Source organism: Dermochelys coriacea, chromosome 8, assembly GCF_009764565.3.
Source record: "Dermochelys coriacea isolate rDerCor1 chromosome 8, rDerCor1.pri.v4, whole genome shotgun sequence".
Lineage (NCBI taxonomy): Eukaryota > Metazoa > Chordata > Testudines > Dermochelyidae > Dermochelys > Dermochelys coriacea.
Window position 1 is genome coordinate 80,274,824 of NC_050075.1, and position 27,984 is coordinate 80,302,807.

The window sequence follows — 27,984 nt, forward strand, 5'->3', positions numbered from 1 at the left end:
TTTGCCCTCAGGACCTGTGGATCTCAGGAATCTGCCAGAGGTTCAAGGCCATTCTGTCTCTGTATCAGGTCTCAGTCCTCTATTGAGTTCTTGGGAGCTCAGTGCGGAATAATTCATAGGATTGTTGGGCCAGGCACAATCTTTTAATATGTGTATGTACGTTCCCCAGCAATAATAATGGGGCCTTATTCCTGAATGAGTTCCCTGGATTCATATGCAAACCTTTGTCACTAAAGGGTGATGATATTTCTTCCTGAATGCAAAAGAAACATTGACAATTACAAGGAAAAATAATTTAAAATTCTCCTATACGGTTTGACATTCAGCGTGTTCCGTAGTTCACAGCAAGAGATTTTGTATATTTATATATAATGTCATGAAATCAACAAAGGATTTTTCTGCATCACTTATACAATTCTACACAAATAGGTCACCCAGTAAAATGAACTTTTGCATGTGATATGGGAGAATATAACTAATAGGCCAGATGTGGCCCCTTTAAATCTCTGTGTTCTATTTGGTTGCCCAGGACAACTCCTGTAAACATCAGTGAAACAATATATGGTCTTTTAAAAAGCTGGGAACTGAACCTGATGGAAAAGGTTAGGTCATTTCAGGACTGATTGAGTCAACTGTGAGTATACACCTGTACTAAGAGGCTGTATAATTTTTTGGACTGCTTTGACTTTCTCTTGCAATACCTTGTTTTATGTTTCTGGGTTTTTACATGTGATATATATATATACACATTGTATTTTTAGGCAAAATCCTCATTTTATTTTCTATATTGCTATGCTATTCATACTTATAAATTAATGTATATTTGGTTCCAAATTACTTTAAATTAAATTGTTTTAACTAGGAAAGGAACAGCATTGAAAATGACTATTCACCCTGCTGATGTCATTCTGAGAGTATGATTTTATTGTTTCCTGTTAGAGAAGGGCTTGGAGAGAAGTGGAAGAGCCTCTTCACATCTTAGGTACAAGGTACAACATGGTCATTGGAGGCATCTACAAATAACAGTAAAAATAAATGATACTTTTGTGATATTAGTCAGTAACAATAGAGGCATTAAGAACTAACTAGAGGAAAAATGTTTCAAAACTTGGTCTTGCTGGGACAAATCTCCAGATTCCTCATCACCTTTGGTCCTTTAGATCTAGAAAGAGCATGACTGTGATATCCTTGTGTGCTATTGTATCATCATGCCACAATTACTGAAACATTTAGCCATTATTGTTCTTGATATTTTAGGGCAAAATTCTCCTTTCAGATGGGATTATAGGAAATGTCATTCTGCATCAGATGAATGGTCCATCTAATCTGTTATTCTTTCTCTGGGAATGCTTAGTAGATGCTTCAGAAAGATGATCATTAAATATTATTATTATTTTTGTGGATTTTGAATCTGATAGCCTCTTCTTCCTATATTTACAGATCTCCCATTATCATCAATGGGAGATCTGCTCATAAGAAATGCAGAATAAGGCCAAATGCTCCTCTCTGATCTCGGTTAAGTGAGTTAGCCAGTTGAATTTCAAGTTTACTTTGAACTTCTACTTTGCTTTGGCTGCTGAAACCTCCTTTAAACACACATTATGTATGAACGAGCAAAATTGTTCAAAGGGAGAAGAAAAGTTTTTCTGTATTATTAAGGGCTTGATCCTGCCTGGTGCTAAACATGCTGGTTCTGATCCAACAAAACACTCAGCCCTGGTCTACACTGGGGGCAGGGGGAAAGAAATCGATCTCAGTTATGCAACTTCAGCTACATTATTCATGTAGCTGAAGTTGACGTACTTAGATTGACTTAGTGGCATCTTCACCACAGCAAGTCAACTGCTGCCGCTCCCCCATCGACTCTGCCTGCGCCTCTCACAGCCCTGGAGTACAGGAGTTGATGGGAGAGCGCTTGGGGGTCGATCTATCATGTCTAGACTAGAAGGGATAAATCGATCCCCATTGGATCGATCGCTGCCCGCCGATCCAGCAGGTAGTGAAGACATACCCTCAGATGTATCTTTAGCTTTAGCCATGTGATTTGTCCTCCAGTCCCACCCACCCTTGAGGAATTCCTCCTAAAAGTTAATTCTGGTGAAGAACTACTGGCTATTCTGCAGGAGGAAAAACCCAACCTTTCCCTCCATTTAAACAAAGCTCAGTGAAGGGAACCTCTCAGTTTTCTTCTTCATGCTCCAAAACCCCTTGAGCCCTTTCCTGTCAGAGAGACAACTTTGGTCTAGATGCTTAAGGTACAAGCACTATGACAAAGGACCCTTTATGTTAGCTTACACACACCCTAATCCCCTTTTCTTACAGTTGATTTTTACACAGGTAAAAATATTCCAACTAAGTAAAACTATAACTTCTGAAGCTATACAGCTAGCTATACAGCTCTCTCTTAAACACACTATTTTAATTTTGCTGTTTTTATTAATTCATTATTCATTTACAAGTGCAATTTATTAAATGTTGCACATAAAATATTTATAAATTAGATTGAGGGTTTTTTTGTAAATCCTTTATTGATGTAACTCTTCCAGATTGTAAATTCCATTGTGTACTATACATTTGTTAAAAGAAAAGGAGTACTTGTGGCACCTTAGAGACTAACAAATTTATTAGAGCATAAGCTTTCGTGAGCTACAGCTCACTTCATCGGATGCATTTCATACATTTGTTAAGTGACTGGCATAAAAGGTGTCCTGACTTAGAATCATAGAAGATTAGGGTTGGAAAAGACCTCAGGAGGTCATCTAGTCCAACCCTCTGCTCAAAAGCAGGACCAACCCCAACTAAATCATCCCAGCCAGGGCTCTGTCAAGCCAAGCCTTAAAAATCTCTAAGGATGGAGATTCCACCATCTCCCTAGGTAACCCATTCCAGTGCTTCACCACCCTCCTAGTGAAATAGTTTTTCCTAATATCCAATCTAGACCTCCTTCACTGCAACTTGAGACCATTGGTCCTTGTTCTGTCATCTGTCCCCACAGAGAACAGCCTAGCTGCATGCTCTTTGGAACCCCCCTTCAGGTAGTTGAAGGCTGCTATCAAATCCCCCCTCATTCTTCTCTTCTGCAGACTAAATAAGCCCAGTTCCCTCAGCCTCTCCTCATAAATCATGTGCCCCAGCCCCCTAATAATTTTTCTTGCCCTCCGCTGGGCTCTCTCCACTTTGTCCATATCCTTTCTGTAGTGGGGGGCCCAAAACTGGACACAGTACTCCAGATGTGGCCTCACCAGTGCCAAATAGAGCGGAATAATCACTTCCCTAGATCTGCTGGCAATGCTCCTACTAATGCAGCCCAATATGCCGTTGGCCTTCTTGGCAACAAGGGCACAGTGCTGACTCATATCCAGCTTCTCGTCCACTGTACTCCCCAGGTCCTTTTCTGCAGAACTGCCGCTTAGCCAGTCGGTCCCCAGCCTATAGCAGTGCATGGGATTCTTCCGTCCTGAGTGCAGGACTCTGCACTTGTCCTTGTTGAACTTCATCAGATTTCTTTTAGCCCAATCCTCCAATTTGTCTGATCATGCTGGATCCTATCCCTACCATCCAGCATATCTACCTTTCCCCCCAGCTTAGTGTCATCTGCAAACTTGCTGAGGTGCAATTCATCCCATCATCCAGATCATTAATAAAGATGTTGAACAAAATCAGCCCCAGGACCTACCCCTGGGAAGGCGGTATCAAGCAGAATGCCCAACTAGACGTTGAGCTGTTCATCACAACCCATTGAGCCCAATCTAGCCAGCTTTCTATCCTCCTTAAAGAATGGAATGGATGAATGGACTATAACTTGCTGGGAAGAATACTGTGGAAGACCTTATCAAAAGCTTTGCTAAAGTCAAGGTATATCACATCCATCGCTTGCCCCATATCCACAGAGCCAGTAGTCTCATCACAGAGGGCAATCAGGTTGGCCAGACATGACTTGCCCTTGGTGAATCCATGTTGACTCTTCCTGATCACCTTCCTCTCCAAGTGCTTCAAAATGGATTCCTTGAGGACCCGCGGCATGATTTTTCTGGCGACAGAGCTGAGGCTGACCAATCTATAGTTCCCCAGAATCTCCTTCTTCCCTTTTTTAAAGAAGGGCACTAGATTTGATTTTTTCCAATCATCCAGGACCTCCCCCACCCACCACGAATTTTCAAAGATAATGGCCAATGGCTCTGCAATCACATCAGCCAATTCCCTCAGCACCCATGGATGCATTGTATCCAGCCCCACATCCAGCTTTTCTAAATTCTCTTTAACTTATTCTTTCACCCCTGAGGGCTGCTCACCTCCTCCCCATACTATTTTGCCCAGTGCAGCAGTCTGTGAAGACCAAGGGGACCAAAAAAAAAAAGCATTGATTACTTCAGCTTTTTCCACATCATCTGTCACTAGGTTGCCTCCCTCATTTAGTAAGGTCCCACACTTCCTTGACCTTCTTCTTGTTGCTAACATACCCATAGAAAGCCTTTTCATTACCCTTCACATCCCTTGCTAGCTGCAACTCCAATTGTGCTTTTGCCTTCCTGATTACATCCCTGCACGCTCAAACAATATCTTTATACTCCTCCCTAGTCATCTGTCCACTTCTGGTAAGCTTCCTTTTTATATTTAAGCTCACCAAAGATTTCACTGTTAAGCCAAGATGTAGCCTGCCATATTTGCTATTCTTTCTGCACATTGGGATGGTTTGTTCCTGTGCCCTCAAGAAGGCTTCTTTAAAATACAGCCAGCTCTCCTGGACTCCTTTCCCCTTCGTATTAGCCTCCCAGGGGATCCTGCCCACCAGTTCCCTGGTGGAGTCAAAGTCTGCTTTTTGGAAGTCCAGGGTCTGTATTCTGCTGCTCTCCTTTCATCAGGATCTTGAACTCTGGGACCCGAAGCTGAGGAAGGAAAGCAGTGGTAGAAATGACCTAGGCAGAGTAACTCAGAGGCCCCCCCCAGAGGCCAAATGCTGCTGACCTTCTAGTACTCCAGGTAGCAGCCCAGTGGAGCAGGCAGGGCCAGGCTCCCCTCTCACTGCCTTCATTACTGGGTGTGTGCTAACCACTAGGATGCCCAGCCCACCAAAGGACCTTCTTACAGGGTAAAAGACAACCAAATCAGAATCCGGCCTAAAGTACAAGCATAGGATGAATCACACTCTGTGTTTCTTTTAGATGTAACTTTAAAATGCTAAGTCTTGTCTGCTCTGTATAGACACCGATAATCCCATGGCACTTTTATAAAAAGTAGAGGTTTTCCTAGTGTTATTTTCCAAAAATGTTCCCCACCACCAACTTTTGTGCAATGTTCCGTGTATCTTTTGGTGGCTGCATTTCTGTGGTAGTGTATGTATAAGGGGGTCACATGGTATCTTTCCTTAGATAAATTTGTTAGAGGGTAATACCTGCATCCAAAGCCCTGTGAATTCTCTTTCATAAAATTAAACAGCCCATAGGGAGGAACAGTTTAGCCCTATGTGGGGATGGATAGATGTGCAGCCTTTGAGGGGGAGGATATTTGAAGGGAACTCAAAATCCACTCTGTCTGTAGATTCTGAACCATCCACTGACAACCCTCCCCTTCCCTCTGACCAGCAGCTCAAACCCCTACCGGAACTGTGCTGTCATTGCCTATCTCCCGCCTTCTTCCACAGGGGTAGACAGCATGGAGGAGAACTTACTGCTGGTTCTATAAGTAATCTCAGAGTGGATTTCTGCCTTGAAATTCAGCTGATCTCCCAGGAATTAAGCCACAGAGTGGCTATTCTGCATTCCCACAGGTATATGCAACTGGAGCAGAAGGGCCTTTGCAGTATCTGAGGCCAGAGTATACAATGAAGCAGCTGTTTGCCTTCTGTATGTCTGGAGCCTTTCCTGCTATATTTTGCTCCTCTCTGCAGCATGTGGTAGATAGCTTTGGAAATGTTGGGACATATGCTCCTTTCTGAGATCCTTTGGGATGAAAGACACTGAATAATTAAATATATTATATTTATCATTTTCTGTTGTATTATATAACAAGCTACTGTGTTACAGTATACCATAACTACATTTCACTCTTTACTGACATCTCCAAACAATGGTTTTATTGTCTTAAATAAAACTGTGAAAAAGTTAGCTATTTACGGAATAGAGAGTTTACTGAAAATTATTACTGACTCTTGGGTATAGTAGGAAGATATCAAAAAAATTACAGTCATTGCAATGTTACTTAAAGACTTCCATATTATCTCTTTAAAAATGGGCTTTAAAATCATTCTGAAAATCCTAATCATAACAGCAAAGGCTACCAAACTATTTTATAAAATAGCTTCTCAAAATAAGGATGCTTTAAAACAGAGAATACATGCTATTCCACTACCACCCCCTAGTGCTGCTAAATAAAAATAACACATTTTCACCATTTTTCATAGAATCATTTTATTGTATTACATGTGATACTTTTAAGGAAACAGCTCACTTTGCTTGAATAATATAGACTAAATGCCAAATTCTTCATAACCTTACGACTGATAGCAATTCATTTCATGTTCTTTTTGACGCTACAGAAATGTCCTTTTTTTAAATGAGCTTCCTATAAAGATACTAAGAAATTATTTGCTATATTTGGACGGTCTGAGTTTTCCTGTGAATTGGCCTTATGTTTATCTGTTTGAAAACCAGAAATTCCTGATGTACAACTTAGGTCAACATAGCTATGGTGCTTAGGGGTATGAAAAACCCCTATCTTGCGTGCTGTCCTATGCCAACCTAACCCCAGTGTAGATGCAACTAGGCCAGGGGAAGAATGCTTCTCTTGGCCTAGCTACCATAGCTCAGGGAGATGATCCTAGAGTGACCAAGAAACCCCTTCTGTCACTGTAGGCTACGTGTACAGTATGCAGTTATGTTGGCATATGATAGTGCTGTACTGATGTTACTGTCCTTGTGGTATTGACATGGCCGAACTTCGTTCAGGGAGGTGGTGTTCTTACACTGAAGGAAAAAACCCTCTGTTGGTGTAGACTATGTCTACACTGTGGGAATATGCCAGCATAGCTATGCTACTACAGTCTCTGAAGTGTAGGTACACCCTTACAGCAGCCCCAGAAGTTACTCTAATTTACAGCCATGTACAGGGAAGCCTGTGTACTTCTGTTGCCCAAAGTTTTCTGGAGTGCAGTTCTGCCCCCCCGCCCCCAGCACTCCTTAGTGTTAGAGGCTGAAAAGACAGATAGTTCATGTCCACATATGCGTATGTAGAACTTGTGCCTGGAGAATTCCACAAGGAGATGCACTGTCCCCTTCATGCCAGTGGAGCAGAGTAACGGGGCTGTAGTAAGGTTTAAAAACTGGCCTCTGTCATTCTTAGACTATGAACTGCTTTTACTTTAAAAAATAATTGGAGCTAACATTACATAACAGCAAAGATACTGCTGTGAGCTTCAACTAGCCACAGTTTGTTCTGCCCGCTTGCAGTCCAAAATCCTGCCTCCTAAAATGGAGGAGAAATGAACTTTGGCCTCTGCAGCCACACCCTGCATCTTAGGATATTACAGTTATGATCTGGGTGAAACCTTGTTATAGGGCAAGCTAAAAAACTCACTGAGATTGATGGGTGGAGCTTCACCTATCTATTAACATAACTGGAGGGATAAATTAATTAAAAGCTGCCACCTAAGAGAAAAGCGTTATATGAATTTGCCTAGGAGGTTTGGGCTAGTGAGTGTGGGCACAAACACAGAGAACCAAGGAGTGAGACAGCGTGAAGGAGCAGCTGAAAGCATGGGGTAGGACCTTAGGAGAAACTGGGGAGAGGTTTCATGAGTTGTCATAAATATAAAGGGAAGGGTAAACACCTTTAAAATCCCTCCTGGCCAGAGAAAAAACCCTTTCACCTGTAAAGGGTTAAGAAGCTAGGATAACCTCACTGGCACCTGACCAAAATGACCAATAAGGAGACAAGATACTTTCAAAAGCTGGGGGGGGGGAGAAACAAAGGCTCTCTCTGTCTGTGTGATGCTTTTGCTGGGAACAGAAAAGGAATGGAGTCTTAGAACTTAGTAATCTAGCAAGATATGCGGTAGATTCTGTTTGTTTAAATGGCTGAGAAAATAAACTGTGCTGAATGGAATGGATATTCCTGTTTTTTGTGTCTTTTTGTAACTTAAGGTTTTGCCTAGAGGGATTCTTTATGTTTTGAATCTAATTACCCTGTAAGGTATTTACCATCCTGATTTTACAGAGGTGATTCTTTTACTTTTTCTTCTATTAAAATTCTTCTTTTAAGAACATGATTGCTTTTTCATTGTTCTTAAGATCCAAGGGTTTAGATCTATGTTCACCTATGCAAACTGGTGAGGATTTTTATCAAGCCTTCCCCAGGAAAAGGGGTGTAGGGTTTGGGGAGCATTTTGGGGGAAAAGACGTTTCCAAGTGGGCTCTTTCCGGTTATATATCCGTTAGACGTTTGGTGGTAACAGCAATAAAGTCCAAGGGGAAAAAGGAAATTATAGTTTGTACCTTGGGGAAGTTTTAACCTAAGCTGGTAAAAATAAGCTTAGGAGGTTTTCATGCAGGTCCCCACATCTGTACACTAGATTTCAGAGTGGGGAAGGAACTTTGACACGAGTGCAGGCTGAAAAGAGAGTTCTTGGTGCTGTGAACAGAAGAAGCAGTTTCCTGCTATTTGATTCCTTCTGTGCTCAGACACACAGGACTTGTACATTTTTATACATAAATGAACTGTTTAAAGAAATATCTATCACCAATTTCTCCTCCTAAATGGGTGGGGGTGGGTCTTATTATAAAAGTTAGAGATATAATAATTGAGTTAATAATATCAGCATTTACACAGCATTTTACATTTTCAAAGATCCGTACAGACATAAGCAGCTTCCTCAAAGTTAGTTAAGTATCCCCATTTTATAGATGAGGAAATGGAGGCAGAAAAGGGAAAAGATATGTCCATCACCATGCAGCAAATCAGTGACAAAGTACAGCATGATTTTCATGGTCCTATCCTCGTCCTTAGTAAATGTTTGCCTTCATCAAACAAACAAAACCACCAATACACAATTTTGCACAACTAGCAACCATTGCTTAAGAGACCAAAGACTAAGTTTTCAGAGCTGTTGCAAGGTAGTTGGAGGTGTACCTGCATAGGGAAGTTATCACAACATACGCCCAGCCTTTGTCCATTATTATAAAATCCATCATCTTAATGAGCAGAACATTTACATAAGACAATAAATTGAAGAATTTGAGTTCCTTGACAGTGAATGTTAGCTAACTGTGCGTGCCAGATTTTAGATTATGGTCTTGAACACACTGCTATTCTGCTTAAGCAGATATGTCAGACATCACTGAAAGACCTCTGAGGAAAAAATAATTAATTGCTTTTTCATTTTTATGTAGCATTAGACATTCTTTGCATTTGAAAAAATGTGAAGAATTGTAACAGGAACTGAAGTTTCCCAGAAACAAATTTACTAGTTAACTATTGCATGAATTTTGTATGCAATATGAAAGCAAAAGATATTAGAGTCAAATTACTATTTTAAAAGCTGGATTTATTAAAAAAAAAAAAAGACATGCCAACCATAAATTAATCCAAAAGTGTCCTTAGGATCTCAACTTGTGAACATTTCTTAGGATCAGGAGAGGGGCTGTATGATCTAGTGACCTGAGCATAGGAGTGGAATTCTGGAACAGTTCTACTCCTGGTTCTGCCAGTGACTCAATGGGCTACATTCAAAAGTGATATGTAAGGTATGTAATAAGTTATATTAACACAAAACAGGTTTCAAAATAGCAGCCGTGTTAATCTGTATTCACAAAAAGAAAAGAAGTACTTGTGGCACCTTAGAGACTAACACATTTATTTAAGCTTTATTTATTTGAGCTACAGCTCACTTCATTGGATGCATTCAGTGGAAAATAGAGTGGGGAGATTTATATACATAGAGAACATGAAACAATGGGTGTTACCCTACACACTGTAACCAGAGTGATCACTTAAGGTGAGCTATTACCAGCAGGAGAGCGGGGGGGGGGGGGGGGAACCTTTTGTAGTGATAATCAAGGTGGGGCATTTCCAGCAGTTGACAAGAACATCTGAGGAACAGTGGGAGGGGGGTGGGGAGGGGGGGAATAAACATGGGGAAATAGTTTTACTGTGTGTAATGACTCATCCACTCCCAGTCTCTATTCAAGCCTAAGTTAATTATACCCAGTTTGCAAATTACTTCCAATTCAGCAGTGTCTCGTTGGAGTCTGTTTTTGAAGTTTTTTTGTTGAAGAATTGCCACTTTTAGGTCTGTAATTGAGTGACCAGAGAGATTGAAGTGTTCTCCGACTGGTTTTTGAATGTTATAATTCAGCATAAAAGGTATTCCTTATGGAATGTTTTATTTACAGTAGTAATTATGTACACACAGCTGTTATCTCAAGAAGAAAATTGGTTTACAATTTATAAAAACAAACAATCCTATTTTCCACTCCCACTGAAATACCTGGGCATTTAATACCTTGTTTTGGTTTGTTAATAAGTTAAAGTTTTGTTAGAGTTTCATTTCAAATATCCAGTGCAGTCCAGAAGTGATTCAAAATAATGAAGGCTGTATCCAAGTTAAAAAACAAAAAAAGTTGGTGAATTTTGGTCCTTGCTGTATTTCACAGCCCAACTGAAGACCAGGAAGAGCTCAAATATTTCATTAATTAAAACTTTGCTTTGTATTGTTTTAACTGATCACAGTTTCTCTGATGGCTGAAAGCAAGGGTAGGATTCATCTCCCTTTTCCAAGAAGGATTTTTTTGTGGCTAGAGCACAGGCATTTACTTTTTCTCCCACACACTTCCTTAATGATGTTGGACAAGTTATTTAACCTCTCTGTGCTTCATTTTCACCATCTATAAAATACCTACCTCACTGGTGTTATGAGGTTTTAATTTATTAATGTTTGTGAAGTGTTTTGTTATCTTTGGATGGAAGTTACTGTATGAGTATGTTTGGTTACATTAGCAAGAAGTACAACACTAAGACTATGTCTACACTACCATGGTAAGTTGACCTATGTTTCGTAACTCCAGCTACATACCTTAGCTCAAGTTACCATGGGGTCTACACCGCGGGGGGTTGACAGGAGAAACTCTCCCATCGACTTACCTTACTCTTCTCGTCGGGGGTAGAGTACAGGGGTCAACTGGAGAGTGATCTGCTGTCGATTTGGTGGGTCTTCACTAGACCCGCTAAATCAGGGATCTCAAACTCAAATCACCACGAGGGCCACACGAGGACTAGTACATTGGCCCGAGGGCCACATCACTGAAACCTTTGCATACAACGATACAAAAGTATAGTCAAAAATGAAAAAAATGAAGAGTAATATAGTATGCTATTAAAAGTCAATGTATCAACTTTTTTAAAACTGTAATGCAAAGAGGGGTTTTAATAAAATATAAACACCTGTAACTATTCCTTATAAAGGTCAGTAACTCTGATGATGATCTACACTAACAGTCTATCAACATAGCTGTAATGGCAGGAACTTTTTAAAGTAACTATTCATACAAAATACGTTGCCACTTTTAACAAACATTCTTCCCAACTACTCACAGCAAAGAATCATACATGCTGAACTTCATACCTCAGACAGCTCGTCTAGTCCATGAGGCCCCACCCCTTCCCCGCCCCCATTCCAACCCCTTCCCAAAGTCCCCGCCCCAACTCCGCCTGCTTCCTGCCCCTATTCCAACCTCTTCCCCAAATCCCCCCTGGCCCCACCTCTTCTCCGCCTCCTCCCTGAGCGTGCTGCGTCCCTGCTCCTCTCCGCTCCCTCCTGGAAAGTCCTAAGTGCCGCCAAACAGCTGTGTTTGTGTGGGGGCTGGGGTCCTGGGGGGGTGCAGGGGTCAGGGAAGGAGGCTGGGTGTGTGTGAGGGGGGTGCAGGGATCAGGGCAGGGGGCTGGGGTGTGTGTGGGGGACTTCAGGGGTCAGGGCAAGGGGCTGGGGTCATGGGGGTGCTCCCAGCCCCCTGTCCAGAGAGGCTCATGGCAGGGGGCTGGAGGGGATATGCCCTGATTCCACCCCCCCCTTCCCCAAGGCCCCGTCCCCACCTCTTCTCTGCCTCCTCCCCGGAGCAGTGAGCAAGCTGCAGGCTCCAGGCTCCGCTCTGCTTCTCCCCCTCCCTTGCAAGGGCCATCAGCTGATCAGCAGCAGGGAGGGAGAGGAGGAGGGGCAGGAACGCAGCACGCTGGGGGAAGAAGTGGGGGAGGAGGGAGCTTGCCTGCCCGGCAGCAGCAGCCGGTGGGGGGAGGGCACGAAGAAGAGCGGGCCAGGCGGGCAGGATTTTTAATGGCACGTTGCTGCCTGCTGGGGTCCCAGTGTGGGGGCAGTGGGCTGAGCAGGGACAGTGGCTGGGATTCGGCAGGCAGCAGCGTGCCATTAAAAATCGGCTCGTGTGCCATCATTGGCACACGTGCCATAGGTTGCCGACTCCTGATTTAGATAATGGCAAAAAGGGGTACACTTACAAAATTTGCAGACGACACCAAGCTCTGAGGCATTGCAAGTGCTTTGGAGGATAGGATTAATATTAAAAATGATCTGGACAAACTGGAGAAGTGGTCAGAAGTAAATAGGATGAAATTCAATAATGACAAATGCAAAGTACTCTATTTAGGCAGGAACGATCAATTGCACACATACAAAATTGAAAATGACTGCCTAGAAAGGACAGAACAAGAAGCAATGGGCTTAAATTGCAGCAAGGGCAGTTTAGGCTGGGCATTAGGAATAAATTGCCCAGGGAGGTTGTGGAATCTCAGTCATTGGCAGTTTTTAAGAGCAGTTTAGACAAACACATGTGTGGGATGATCTAGATAATACTTAGTCCTGCCTTGAGTACAGGAGACTGGACAAGAAGACCTCTCAATGTCCCTTTCAGTCCTACGATTCTATATTTTATTAATTGTGAATATGCCTTATCTCCCTCTTCCAGCAGCTGAAGAGATATTTGGGAATGAAAATTTCTCACCCCTCTACATTCAATATATTTCTCTTTAAAGAAAAATCTAAACAGTTAATTTCTACTTTTTAAAAATGTACATTGTTTTGATTTATGTAGGATGAATACTACAGCAAGATTGATCAGGTTAGGGAAGTAGCAGAAGTTCCACTGCTTGAGAAATTGAAAACTATATTGGATAATGCATCAGTAAATATACTGTAAGAACCAATCCTGAACAGGTAGGAAGATGCACGGGATGACCAAATACATCCTTTCCGTTCTGCAATTCTTTAAAAATATTGAAAATGCAAAATTGTGTGAAAATATTGAAAGAAAACATTCAATTACTATACAAAATTGCTCACTTGTACCTTCAATGGATATGGAAGGTTAGCAGCAGTTTCAGATTGAGGCTTTCTTTAGAAATTTTTGGTAAAGGAAAAGGTTTGTGTAGAATTAATTTTTGCCATTTTATAGAAAGCCAGTATGTGATACACAAAGAAAAAACATTACATTTTTTCTCATGCTTTTAATCATGTGGGTTTTTTTGTTTGTTTGTTTGTTTTTCAAAGCAGATGCAAAACACCAGGAGCGATGCCAGAAAAATTAGCTTGATTCCTTCAGATTTTTATATGACAAGTTTGTAAGATTTTCTACATTGCTTTCTCATTCTTTAAGGTGAAGAAGGTTCTGCTATCAAGAAAACGTGCTTGTTATGCAAAATAAGGTATCTGATCTTAAATATTGTTTCTTTATGGGATTTTGGAGTAAGTTGTTGTCAAGGCTTTTACAGAGACAAGGTTCCTTTTTATGTCACTGTTCACAGACATGAATAAGACATTGGAATGTAAAATGTTTGGTCCATGTTCCATAAAACTTGCCTTCCTATGCATCTGTGGGCCAGATCCCCGGCCAGCATAAATCAACATAGCTCTATTATACCAGCTGAGGATTTGTCCCTTTGTTCCAGGATATTCACAATATCTTCATCACTATAAAAATGTAAATCTTACTTATAGTTCTGTTTAACACACAACAAATTTTAACTAAGATTTGTAAATTTGAGTTGTATTTTTAAATGCCTAAATAAAACCAATAATGTGGGTTAGAATTCACAACTTAATTAATGCATCAAAAGCCCTTTAACCAATTACTTATACACTTATTCTTTTCATTGCATTTTTGATTCTGGTACAGAGCACAGATAAAACTGAAATCTCAAATACACATCAAAACAGTTTCACACACATCTTCCAGTGTACTAACACTAGTGATACTCTCATCTGCTGTGCCTGATAAATAAGGTGCAACTAGCATTTCCCTTCCCGGTGAGCAGCTAATGTTAGTGCACATCAGTACAAGAACAACTGAACAGGAATTTTAAAAAATGCTGCGTTGTATCCAACTTTTGCAGATAAAGTTTTTGATTTTCAATTACAGATGTAAGTCAAATCCATTCTGCAAGTATAAAACTAAATCATTCACAGTAAATGTATTTGGTGATAACCAGGAAAGAACTAAATAGAGCATGTTCTTATGATATCAAGAAATGATTACCTTTCTATATAGAATATGGAAGTTTCCCATCCAAGTCTGACATACCTTGACAGGGGGTGGATCATTTGGTGATTACCGGTTCTGTTCATTCCCTCTGGGGCACCTGGCATTGGCCACTGTCAGAAGACAGGATACTGGGCTAGATGGACCTTTGGTCTAACCTGGTATGGCCGTTCTTATGTACCTTGTCAAGCCTAAAAAATGTCGTTGCTTTTGTTGTATAAACAATCAAGGTGATAATGAAATCTACTTGGTTATAAGAGTCAGGTTTATTAACTCTGCATGTTACAGTACTTCATTTGTGGTGGATATTTAGGATTGTGTAGTGACTTTCCTAAATACACTATTTCCAGGGTTTTATATCTATGAAAACAGAATTCTTATAGGCTGAACTTCAGTTACAGGTTCTTAGCTCAAAATCAATATTTTGGTTTTGATGATGCTTTTGAAATCTTTCATTTTGGGGGGATAAGACAATGCTAGAGAACATAAGAATCTGCAATACAGAACTTACATTTCTGAGAGCTCCAGCTCATGAGGGTAATTTTGAGCTATGTCTAGGTTACATAATGGTGTTTTGTAAAAAGGAAAAGTTATTCAGAAGCAGAAAATTATTCAGAATATGGGTGTTATACTCTAGTCTGTAATATGTGTTGCCTTATTGGGTAATGTAATGCAAATCTATGATCCCAAAAACAAAGGTAGATTCTAATACAAGAATAATGTTATGATCTAGGTGAAACCTTGTTATGGATTGAGTTGAAACCCGATTGAAACTGATGGATATGAGAACACCTGCCAATTAACATAACTGTAAGGATAAATTAATCACAAACCTCCACCTAACATAAAAGTGATGTGACCTCACCAGGAGTTTTAAACTGTGTGGGTAGAGGGGCTTGAACTGAGTATTGTTGGGAGGAGGGGGAGAGAGAACGTAAAAGACAGAACTAGAAAGTGACAAAAAACCTGAAGAAATCCAAACGAAAGGCTGTAACCAGGGTGTGGCCCTGGAAGAAGGCAGAGAGAGCTTTTGGGTCTGGGCTGACTAAAGCGGCATGAGGGGTGATAAGCTAAAAAACTACTGTGTTGGCCTTTGGTTCCTCCCATGTTCAGAGAAGTAGGATTTGTACATGCCTAGTAAATAAACAAAAACGCATCAAACAAAATACCAGTCTCCACCATCAATTTCTACTCCCATTTATAGACCTAAACACTGAATAGCTACTCAAGTCAAAAGGGGCAACAATAATTTTCTTTCATAGTAGCAGCCGTGTTAGTCTGTGTTCGCAAAAAGAAAAGGAGTACTTGTGGCACCTTAGAGACTAACAAATTTAAAAAAATTTAGAGAGGAAGATGATGTCTGTCTGTATCTGTACGAGTTTTTTCATGAAGTTGACAGATTTCCACTCTATACGACTAAAATTTGTTAGTCTCTAAGGTGCCACAAGTACTCCTTTTCTTTTTGCGAATAATTTTCTTAAATCATTAGAAATTTTATTGTGAGGGTTCTTCTTGTTTGAAGTCTAGTCTCCCATATACTACTATGGCCTAAGTTAGGCGATCTCAGCCTTGCCTGAGCCCATTCCAGTCCTGTCCCAGTCTTGCTTTAACCTAGACCCTATCCAGCACCCAGCCTCACTCCAGCATTGCACCCCCCTTCCTACCCCCTGACTCCTGTACTGATTTCCACCCTGCAATCAAGGGGCAACTCTTTGCACTAAATTTCCAGTCTACCTAGCTTGCATATTCTTGTATGGCTGCATTCTTATGGTAGCTCAGCATCTCCTAAATACGAAAGAATTTGTCACCACACTCATACGTTTTACAAATGGGCACCTGAGCGATGAAGTTGTCACTGCTGCAGGGCCGGCTGCAACTTGTCCCCTTTCTTGGTCTGCCTCGGAGCGTCCTCGGAGGTCTCGTGCCTTTAGCTCTCCTGGGGTGGAATTCCACAAGCCTCCCGCTTTCAGACCCAGGCCCCCGGGCGATAGTACCTGGTGCATTCACTGTGTCTCCCCAGCATATCCAACTGGGCTTGGCGCCTGCAATTCTTCCAGTCGGCAGCCTGCGACCAGCGGTGGCTCGTAGTGACCCGGCAGCCTTCTTAGAAGCAGGGGAGTGTGCACGTTGGCAGTAGGAACAAAGTATTGCGGGGAAAGGATTGTAAAACCACAAAGTCGACAGGCACATCATGCCTATCCTGCCTGGAGCCTTCCATCGCCTGCGTACCCCCCCCCCCCCCCGTGCCCTTGGTGAGCACCACTGACCCATAGGCCGATCACACCCTCACGGGAAGCTTTCCCACCCCCGACCAGTGTTGCTTTGCTTGGCGCACGGGTCCGCGGGAAGAGCGCTGATGGCGAGAGCCCTGCAGCCGCCGCCTGCAGCAGCCCCGGGGGGGGGGGAGGGGGGCCGAGGAGGGGGCAGCAGCGCCAGGATCCGAGGGCTCCCGCTAGCCGGTGCGGCGGGGGGCGGGGGGGGAGTTGAGACACGTCCCGGCCGCCGGGCCCGCTCCGCAGCCCTCGCCCGCCCTCCGGGGGCCGCCGCCGGCTGCCTCGCGCCCCCACCGGCCCGTCTCCGCCTCCCCCTCGCCCGCGAATGGTTTGCTCCGGCAGCCCACTTGTCCCCGCCCGCTGCTGCTGGCCGGGGAGGGACCCCAGACGCCGGCCCGAGAGCAGGCGGGCTGGTGCAGCGCAGCGACCCTGCAGAGCCCCGGAGTCGGGGGGGGGGGACCCCTCAGCCTCAAGGTACAGGCAAGAAAGCCAGCGAATCCCGGGCCCTCCCCACTGCCCTCCCGGGCGCAGCGCGGGGCGGCTGTAGCAGCCGGGTGGGGTTGTTCTACCCAGAGACCCCCTGAACCGTCCCCTCCTCCCAGCTCCCCCTTGGTAGCAAAGGCGCAGGGGTGCGAAGCCTCTGCTGCGAGGAGATGGGCGTCCCAGGGAGACGCCAGATGCGGAACAGCTGCTGAGAGTGATGCAGCATCATTCCCTGCCAGCCCCGGGGAGGAGGAGGTGGAGGTCGTTGCCCTTCCAGGGGAGGAAGGACACCCGAAGGGGCCCTTTCAGTTACCCAAAACGGAAAGGACACAAAGTCAAAGGTGCTTATTCACCCTCTCTCCTGGTGGAGGGGAGTCTTCTCCCCATAGAGGTGTAATATTGGCCTTTGCGGCTGCTGGGGGGCGGAGGAGAAGGGAGAGGGAGCCTCTGCCTATTTCAGTTTTTTTCCTCTCTCTCTCTCTCTCTCTCTCTCTCTTGTTATTTGGCTGTGTTAAGAGTTGGACTACAACTTGCATAAAAAATGCTCCAAAGAAGGCCCCCGACCAGTAATCCTTTTTCTCACAAAGAATGACTTATATGATTGATCTCATTGGCACAGGTAGTGGTTTCAGGATTGAGCCCCAAGTGGGATGCAGCAAATGCTGCTGGTCAGTTTAGACTGTTATGAAGACCTTCATAAATGCAGCTGATTTAATAATTTATGTTAGAACAAATAAGGATTGTCATTTCACCTGAAGAATGATGAGCAAGCACATCTTTTTGTCTGTGAGCATACTGTATTTTTAACAAATCAGCTGGTTTTCAGAATAAAATTTACTCGTTACTGATGTGTGCATGGATGGAAGTCCATTTAAAAATAGTGTATGTAAGTTATATTAGAGCGCCCAACTAGGTCTCTGCAGAGAAGGGTGAGGTTACGGTGGGGTCATTTCTTGGCAGTAGTATTTAGTGAATGCTCAAATTTAGAACAAATGAAATCCATGAACATGAAAGAGAACTTCTTTATCAGCTTCCTGCTGGTAGACCAACATCTGTCGTCTGTAAAGCTTCTTTTTGTAATTCATATGGTCTTAAACTGCACATCAGTTTAAGCAATATACCTGATAACCTAAATACAAATATTTGATGACAGAGTTCAAATATATATTATTAGATTCCACCAAACAAATGTGAGACTTTTGTGTGTGTATCTTTGATATGTATTTCCCAAGTAAAAACCTAATTTGGGCACTGTTGCTCCTTATAATAAAACTAGTGCTTGATACTGTATTTCTTAGCAGCACTTATTTGGAAGGGCTATCTTCCCTTGAGAAGGAATTTCTGATCTCCTGACTGTGAAGGAGGGAGAAAGCATGGATTCTAGAGAATATATCAAAATGTGCAGAATGACTGTACAAGATGCTTTGTTCCTTGTCTAATTTCCAGGGTGAAAGTTTCCTACAGGAATAGAATAGGCTCAAAATAGCACTTCATAGGACAAACACATAAGGCTGTTTTCTACCAGGGTCTCTGCCACATTGCAAACAAGGGTACTTTCAGCAACTTCATGTTCATGAAAGCAGCATCTGAAAGTATTATTTGCAGGGATAGGACAATGATGCACTATGAAAAATATACCAGAGCAGAGAAATAAAATTGTTTTCAGAAATTAATATAAGATATTCTAGATGCTTCTTAAAGAAGTGTATTCTTACCTATAACTATGGGTTCTTACCTATAACTATGCTAGTGCAATGGGGTCCTGGTTCAGGATTAGGGCTCCTGAGCGAGAAAGTAACACAAATAATAAGGACATCACCAGTCTAGAAAATGCTACAGGGTCCAATCTGCTAGAAATGCGGACAGAGGCAGCAGGCTGAAGAATTTTGGAGCCCATGCTCAACTAGTAGGCAGGAAGTGGTTGACTCCCAGCATCTTCCAAAGCCAGTAATGTTAGAATTGGAAACACAGAATAAGCTATGGCCATGTCTGAAGCCGAGAAAGATAAACAAGTCACAAATGGTGGGATAATAAATCATCTTGTAATCGGTTATATATTTAAGTTTTTTTTCTAAGATCTTTATATTTGCTAGCGGTGAAAGACATAGTAAATATTAAGAATGAGATGTGGATGCTTAATGCATACTACTGAATGCAGTGCTTACTACCAGTCGTTATTGTCGCCAGGATTGAGCCACAATTTCTTTTTAAATGTGAATCTTTGATTTAATCTATATTGTAAAATAGGTTTCAGAGTAGCAGCTGTGTTAGTCTGTATTTGCAAAAAGAAAAGGAGTACTTGTGGCACCTTAGAGATGCTCAAATAAATTTGTTAGTCTCTAAGGTACCACAAGTACTCCTTTTCTTATTGTAAAATTGGATACACAAAGGGCTTTGGACCTCTGGGGGTCCTCTTAAAAAGGAATGAATGAATACATTCCTGATTGAAAAAACAACAAAGTATTCTTTTTCTTGTGGGTTGTCTTAAAAAAGACCAGAGGTGGTACAATCATTGATTAATAATAAGGCATTCTTGTTCTTATGATCACTGATAAGATGAAGGTCTCTATTATTGATGGATAAGGTAGTATACATTTTTAGGTGTGTGTTTTTTAAGTGCATTGCTACAAAGGCAGAGATAAGGTAGTTTGGGTATCATACCCATGTATGTCCATGCTTCCAGATGTCTGGGTTTCTTGTAAGTCCAGCTTTAACTTTGAATTTCCTTGCTTTTTAATGGAGTGGTTTTACAAATGGCCACATTATTATAGGGAGATTTACTCTTGTATATGTATGCTCTACCTTAAAGGTTTTTTTTGTCTGCAAGTCCCTTAGTTTTTAAATAGTCCTAAAATGGGAGTAGGGAAAGCAGATATTGAGGTAGAGAGGACTCATTTTTCTCCTGCTTGCTGACTTCCTGAAATCTGTAGGAGTGGATCTCCCACTCCTGATAATCTTGGGAACTATGCAAGAGAAGCGATCCCTTTTTGGGCACCTTATTAGGTCTCCCGGATGGAGAAGAGACTTGAGAAAGCAAAGCGAATGTGGTAGGGCATGGCTCCTTCCATTCCTGTGCACCTCCTGAGGCCCACATGCTGGGAGCCCATTTCTGAAAATGTTAGGGAAGTTCACTACACCTGTACAAGTGCATCCAATCTGTCAAAATTTAAGAGGCTGATCAGGGTCTTCCCAACCACAAGGTTTGGAGGCTTGTGAGCTCCATGTTAATCTTGACTCTTAGCAAGCTGGTTTGAGGACAGGGTAGAAGGGACCTTTCAAAATCCAAGCTGCAGGCATTGGGAGGCTAATGGGATCCCCATAAGCATTATGAGGCTCTTTGGGGTCCCCTAATCCTCCCTCCCTTCAAAGCTTAAGAGGGATGTTATGGGGATGCTCTCCACCCTTTTTTCTGCAGACACTAGGTGGCCCCCTTCAAGCTTGTTGGAAACATGAGCTATTTTTACATTAGTGTTACAATATTAATCAGTTTTATAATTGGAATGTAATTAACTAATCTTTGGACTTGTTCACAGGATCTCAACCAGAAGGGTCCAGTAAAGTAGGTTTATCTTTCTCCTTTCCATTTTTCTGCTATAAAGTTGGCAAAATAAATAAATAAAGCATCAGTGGTATGAGCCAAGATGTATAGTGATGCAACCCCATTTTATGGGAGTCCCTAAGCTGCTGACTGTCAGATGCTGGAACTGGACAGCAGGGGATGGATCACTTGATAATTGCCCTGTTCTGTTCACTCCCTTTGAAACATCTGGAATTGGTTAATGTTGGAAGACAGGATACTGGGCTAGACAGACCATTCATCTGACCCAGTATGGCCGTTCTTATGTTCTTATGTTAATTAGTGCAGGGTTTTTTTGTACTCTGATAAAATCAGAAAACAGAGACCCCTTTGTTTAATTCTCTTTCAGTTAGGTAAAAAAATTCCACCTTGATCCCAAATGTAACTTATTCATTTTGAATCTGATTTTTTTTCTTTTTAAAAAATGGGTCTTGGAGGGCAGGGGACAGTATGTGGCAAAATGTGCTTAAAATAGGGACTCAGTTGCAACTTTGGCCTTATTTACATTAAGGACATTGATTACAATTCTGTGCACTCCCTAATGTAGACATTCTGCAGTAGCATAATGTGATCTTACATCAGTATTATCAATTACTACTCCAATTACAAATCACTGAAAAATCATTAGTCAGCTCCCTTAAAAATGAAGATTTAAAAAAATTAATTTTGGGTCCTTTTATATTTTGCTTTGTTTTTTGAGCCTTATGGGTTCACATTTTCCAGCTTTTCTCTCTAACTATGAGGGTGAGAAACTTTTCTTTTCTCTTAACATAATAAAATGAGGGGTGGGGAAAAGGAGGTGCAGGAGAGAAGAAAAAATGAAACAGAGATTCTTACGTAATAACATGGCTCCAGCAGTTTGGACTCTAAGCATCAAATACTGAGACCCATGATAAAATCATGAGTTGGCAACACTGTTCAGTGCATCTTATTTCAGAAACATATTATTACACCTTACTGTTTGTGATCCATTCATCTCTCAGTTATGCATCAGACCTGTCCACAGCTTAATGTGTGTTTCAAACAATATTGGTTTTGGAAGATGCTGGGATTGAACCACTTCCTGCCTACAAACTGACCATGGGGTCAAAATTCTTCAGGCTGCTACTTCTGTCTGAAATGTAGGCAGACCAGACTCAGAAGTATCCTCTAGATTGGTGACTTAGTGTGAGAAACCATAATTTTAGGTAGAATACATTTCTCCTTTAAGAAAGCACTATCATATTACATATGAATATTTCACATAGCTTTCACAAACAGTTGTATTTCTGTGCTCTGCTACTATTGTTGGACACTAAAAATTGGATACCTGTTAGACAACACGAAACTAAAGGAGAAAAGAAGAAGTAGCATATTAAATAAACTATAGTAGAAGACTGTCTTTCTCTTTTGTGTGGAAAATAGAAAACTGTTAAAGAAAATATAGTCCCCTTAAAAGGTACAACATTAACAGCCTGAGATACTGAAGTTCTGTTTATCCACAGTACACACCTACCCATGTTGCCTTGCTTATGTCCTTCCACCCAGGTCACTTCTAATGAGTAAAAGATTAGGTCATTCTCAAGCACATTATCCTTTGTACTGTACTATCTTCTGACAATGCCCAAAAGAGCACTTATTAGTATCCATTTTTGTGGTGGTTTAAGTGATGTGGACTGAGTTGTGTGGACTGGGAAATGGACTGAGATCAACAACCAGCTGGTAGGTGCCATGATTTTTTACTTACTGTTAACCTGGTCCAGATGTGAACCAGTAGCATAGAGAAGAAACACTCCATATCGAATAACAGATTTCCTAACGGTATTTTTTACTCTAATTTTTTTTAAATAAAATTCTTTTTCTTTGCTTTCTTCTGTTGCCATGTTTCTGAATGTTCACCCTTTACTTCACTGACTGAGGTTGGGATAATTGTTGTGGTCCTAAATGTAGGATACACAGCTGTGTTACTTGTTCAATGACTTATGGAATAAATGGTAAACCAGAAAAGGCTGATTTAGTTTCAGCCATCTTCAGTAGGTTATGACTTGTAGATTTGTCCGTAGCAAACAGATAAAATGGAACATTATTATTAATTACTTGTACTGTGATAACACCTAGGAACTGCAGTCATGGATCAGGAGCCCGTAGTAGTAGGCACTGTACAAACACAGAGCAAAAAGACTTTCTCTCCCCCAAAGAACTTATACCATAATGATTATTGTGAAGCTACATAATAAAGGTTAACAAAAACCCACCAAAAATTGAAGTGAGAATGTAATGCTGTAACAGTGCTTTGTTAAATATCACTATCATCAACATGAGTACATGATCACTTTTTATAGAAAGTAAAGTTAGTAAATGGAGTTACACAAGGAATGGCTTTGGTCCAGTGTTTAGTAATTAGTGTAAGAAGTTTAAGGAAACAGGTGCATAATCATCTATCTTCTTCCCCTCAAATAATAGAAGCTATAGAACCTGGATAATTAAAGAGAGCTCTAAAATATAAGTAATAGCAGTAAACTGCAGTGCTACATTCCATTACCTATTTCTGTTGCAAACAATTTTTTTCTGTAAGTGCAGGTTATTAAGTTGCTAAGTGAAATAACTTCTTAATGCATTTTAGTCCCTAGTCAGGAAACAGATAGATAGAGGCATACCTTCAGGTTCCAGCAGTTATTTAAAATAATGGTTTGTTGTTGAATTGATTTACTCTTTAGTGTTACTAACCATTCTGTTCATTGGCCATAATGAACTAACCTATAGTAAAAAGAAAAGGAGTACTTGTGGCACCTTAGAGACTAACAAATTTATTTATTTATTAATAAATTATTATTAATAAATTTGTTAGTCTCTAAGGTGCTACAAATACTCCTTTTCTTTTTGCGAATACAGACTAACACGGCTGCTACTCTGTAACCTATAGTAAGCATCTAATTCTAAAAAAACACGGATGAATTCAAACTGGAGCAGGTACAGAGAAGGGCTACTAGGATGATCCGAGGAATGGAAAACTTGTCTTATGAAAGGAGACTTAAGGAGCTTGGCTTGTTTAGCCTAACTAAAAGAAGGTTGAGGGGAGATATGATTGCTCTCTATAAATATATCAGAAGGATAAATACAGGAGAGGGAGAGGAATTATTTAAGCTCAGCACCAATGTGGACACAAGAACAAATGGGTATAAACTGGCCACCAGGAAGTTTAGACTTGAAATCAGATGAAGGTTTTTAACCATCAGAGGAGTGAAGTTTTGGAATGGCCTTCCAAGGGAAGCAGTGGGGGCAAAAGATTTATCTGGCTTTAAGATTCTACTTGATAAGTTTATGGAGGAGATGGTATGATGGGATAATGTGATTTTGGTAAGTAATTGATCTTTAAATATTCAGGGTAAATAGGACTAATCCCCTGAGATGGGATATTAGATGGATGGGATCTGAGTTACCCAGGAAAGAATTTTCTGTAGTATCTGGCTGGTGAATCTTGCCCATATGCTCAGGGTTTAGCTGATTGCCATATTTGGGGTCTGGAGGGAATTTTCCTCCAGGGCAGATTGGAGAGGCCCTGGAAGTTTTTCGCCTTCCTCTGTAGCATGGGGCATGATTGACTTGAGGGAGGCTTCTCTGCTCCTTGAAGTCTTTAAATCGTGATTTAAGGACTTCAATAGCTCAGACATAGGTGAGGTTTTTCATAGGAGTGGGTGGGTGAGATTCTGTGGCCTGCGCTGTGCAGGAGGTCGGACTAGATGATCAGAATGGTCCCTTCTGACCTTAGTATCTATGAATCTATAAGTTAGTGTAAAATGATAATGAAGGCATTTTAGGAAATGTGCATTTTTAAAAAAGAAGACTTATTAGATTTAAAATGTGATTTATTACAACAACAAATTCACCAATTCCCTTATTATTGTGTGCCTCACAGCATATATTATGTATCTTGTTACATAAATATTGTATCATTATGCAACTATATAGTGGTATAAAGATGCCTTTAAATGAGCACAGGCTCACATTCATCATACATTACTGTGTGCGCAACACTGGACTGATTTTTGTCCATTGCTCCAAATTTAATGTCTCAGTAATTGTACAGTAATCCACAATATGAAGAGCTGTGATTGTGTGGCAATTCTGTGGTCGAGACAAAACCATTTGGGAAAAGGCATACTTTTTATTGCACAGATTGATACCTCTTGTATTTATTACTCTCATCTTTCGCTAATTATAATACTTTGCCACTTTTAATCTCAGTATCTTGTTGCATGCTCACCATAATCTATGAGCTAAATATTATGCTGCAAAATAAGCATGAAAGGTCAATTAACACTTTCTGAAAGTAATAATCACTTTTCAAATAATTTATAAAATGAGCTGGACAGAGGGAGTAGTGCGACTAGTTAAAAATGCACATTCCAGTTCTGGTGATTTTGGGCCTAATGAATTCTGCTGGTGAATGGGAAGAGAAGTGCAGGTAACTGGGAATGAGGCAGGGAAGGGAGGATCATGGAATGTGGAAGGAGGCTCCCATTTAAATCTGGTGGGCATCTGAGCAAAAAGTCATCTAGCTACTCCACAATTGCACCACGTTGAGAGATGGATGCTTCGCACTCTCAGGGAAGTCTGTGGGAGCATGGCTGAGTTAGTCAAGTTCTATCTGTGGAGACTCTGGGATCCATAGGATGTGTTCATGAATCTTCAGGTTTCATGGGGATTAGAGGCTTTGCCTTTTGCTTGTCCTGCAGGGCCTCAAACCCTTCCTTCTAAAAGAGAACTTGCAGCAGAAACTCCATAGAGTAGGTGGTCATTTACACCTGTACAAAGCAGATGTAAAACTCTACCAAATCAGAATTCTCCACTCATTTACACCAGTACTAATATTTAGACACGCATCACGTTCCCTTTGCCTTCATGTGTCTGATGAGACAACCTGCAAGACAATGGAGAATCAGGCCTCTTGAATTTGACAGCAGTCTGTTCTCCATTCTGCCTGATATTTGCAGTCAGAGTCAGAATTGGTTAGCTCCATGCCTTCATGCAGATTATATGCATAGGAACAGTATTTCCCCTTACTTAATTTATGTTTTAAAGGAATAATTAAAGTGGGCATCTTGCCTGCTACCGTTCTAAAACCTTCAGTGTCAGCAGCTTTAATTTGAGCTGCTCAGTATCACCAGAGTGAAGTCACTGAATTTGATGATAGTACTATTTCCCTTTCCATATGCAAAGCTAATATAGCTTAAAATACAAAGCAGTATGGGTATTTCTTTAAGAATATCTCTGTTTCAAAGGCAGGATTTGTAAATATGAGCTGCTGGTGTAGCCCAGATAAACACTCACTTATGTGGGGCAAAACCATATCTGCTTTATGGACAGTACTTTAAAACTGAATTGAGGCTAATTAAAGACGTTCCCTTTTTAATGAATGTTTGAGTATTTTATATTTTGGGACAGTGCCACTGAGGTTCTGTCTTTCTCTTTTTTTAATCTCTTTCTCCCAGGACTTGGTCCATACATCCTTTCATTGTAACATTGGGGAAGATGCCCCATAATCTCAAGAGTTAACAAAGAAAAATAATTTTAGTTTGAGAATCATTTGCTTCTGTTTGCCTTCAGAGTAAATGTCAGGGAAAATAAGATTTCTGGCTTTATTTATTTTTCAGGGAACTCAATAAGAGGTCTAACATCTATCAATGCACTGAAAATTTAAATCGGAGACTTGCTTACTTGATAATTGATGGAAGAATACAGCTATGTATAGCAAGTAGAAACTTTTAAATTTGTATTTCACATTTGTGGGCCAATGTGGTAGTCTTGTAGTACCACACCCAGTACCATGCTGTGGTCTGAGTTTGAGTCCTTTACCACCTGGATCATTAGGAGTGAAATCCTGGCCCTACTGAAGTAAATGGAAGTTTTGCCATTGGAGCCAGGATTTCACCTCCGGAGAAGAGATGTCATGCTGCTCTCTTAACTCCACTAGGTTGTGTTGGGAAACAGGGATTGAGGTCTAAAGTGGGGTGTTCAGCATGGCGTGTGAGAATTGTAATGGGTGGGGTCTCAGATAACTGAATAGGACCTGTGGTTGTTCTGTTGAAGGGCTAAATTAACACCTTATCTAGAAAGAAAACTCCTTAGTGTGGGTACTGGAAAGAGTAGTCTAAAGGGAAACATTGGTAGTTTTTCATGAAGGACGGAGCAATCCTTTAAAAAATGTAAAGCACAATCGATATTTATTCACGAGGGGGCTTTCCCTGTAGTTTAGACCTGGCTATGTGTTGACAAAGTTATTTTCATCTTTGCTTAGGAGCAAAAAGCTAAGTATATTCTTCTTTGGTTACATTAATGCATGTTTCCTTCCAGCTTTGTCCTTGGATTGACATTTGTTTGTTATTTTTAGCATCTGAAAACCAGCACAGTAATATCCCTATAGGCTATAGTGAAAGAATTGGAGTATAGCATCATCAAATGGGGCCTTAATACTGAATTCATGTACACTAAAACAGTCACATGTAGATACTGATTGAGATAATAAAAGAAAAACTACATTGCAAGGACAGTAGATTGTTAGACCAATCCACTGATGTAAGGAAATTTTTCTTTGTACTTGTTTACAACATCCGTTTTACTAATAATGTTGAAAAATATATATTGAACCTAGGTGTTGGTCTAATCCATAGTTTTTATTTTCCTTGCTTTTGCAGGCTTCTCTTATGTCTTTAATGTTCCTCAAATGCATTTTTCCTGTTAATTTGTTATATTGTTTTTTTTCTTTGAATTGTCTTTTGATGTGTTTTGTGTTATAAAACCAAACACATGGTAAGAGTTATTAGGTGGTGGTAGAGTTATGAAAAACTTGTTTTTTCCCACACCCAGAAGAAAAATGGACCTATTGAGTCTCGGGGTGGGCTGGGTAGGCTAGGCTGTGTAATTTCCCCTTCTCATTTCTTTAACTTTTTTTATTTTACTGTGAAGTATTTGAATATAACACATTTGAAAGTCACTTTTTAAAATATTTTAATTTGTAAATGAAAATGTTAGTTATTAAAATGTAAAAGGGAAGTGATGTAAGTAATTGAGGTTGTTGGTACATGTAATAAGAAAGCTACAGAACTGTCTAGAAGTCTAGAGGAGTCACTGGTGATTG

General features: G+C 41.0%; 1 protein-coding gene and 1 long non-coding RNA gene across 7 annotated transcripts in view; one reads left to right on the plus strand and one right to left on the minus strand.

The window, feature by feature from the left end:
• Positions 1-903: 903 nt before the first annotated feature.
• Positions 904-4,345, minus strand: LOC122455509. The gene is made up of 2 exons (XR_006273732.1): positions 4,293-4,345; positions 904-1,013 (listed from the first exon to the last, which is right to left on the minus strand). It is a non-coding gene; the product is annotated as an uncharacterized LOC122455509 (long non-coding RNA).
• A 9,222-nt stretch (positions 4,346-13,567) lies between these two features.
• Positions 13,568-27,984, plus strand: part of TTLL7 (tubulin tyrosine ligase like 7) — a 104,840-nt gene continuing 90,423 nt past the window's right edge. For 2 of the 6 annotated variants that reach the window (XM_043490766.1, XM_043490767.1), the window contains exon 1: positions 17,175-17,281. Coding sequence is in view for 2 of the 6 variants with exons in the window: in XM_038414802.2 (XP_038270730.2) it covers positions 13,690-13,701 (12 nt within the window). In the remaining 4 variants the exon portion in view is untranslated. Of the gene's footprint in view, positions 13,702-17,174; positions 17,282-27,984 lie in introns of those variants that run through there. The other 4 variants (XR_005294620.2, XM_038414802.2, XR_006273731.1 and 1 more) reach the window with 4 other exon arrangements.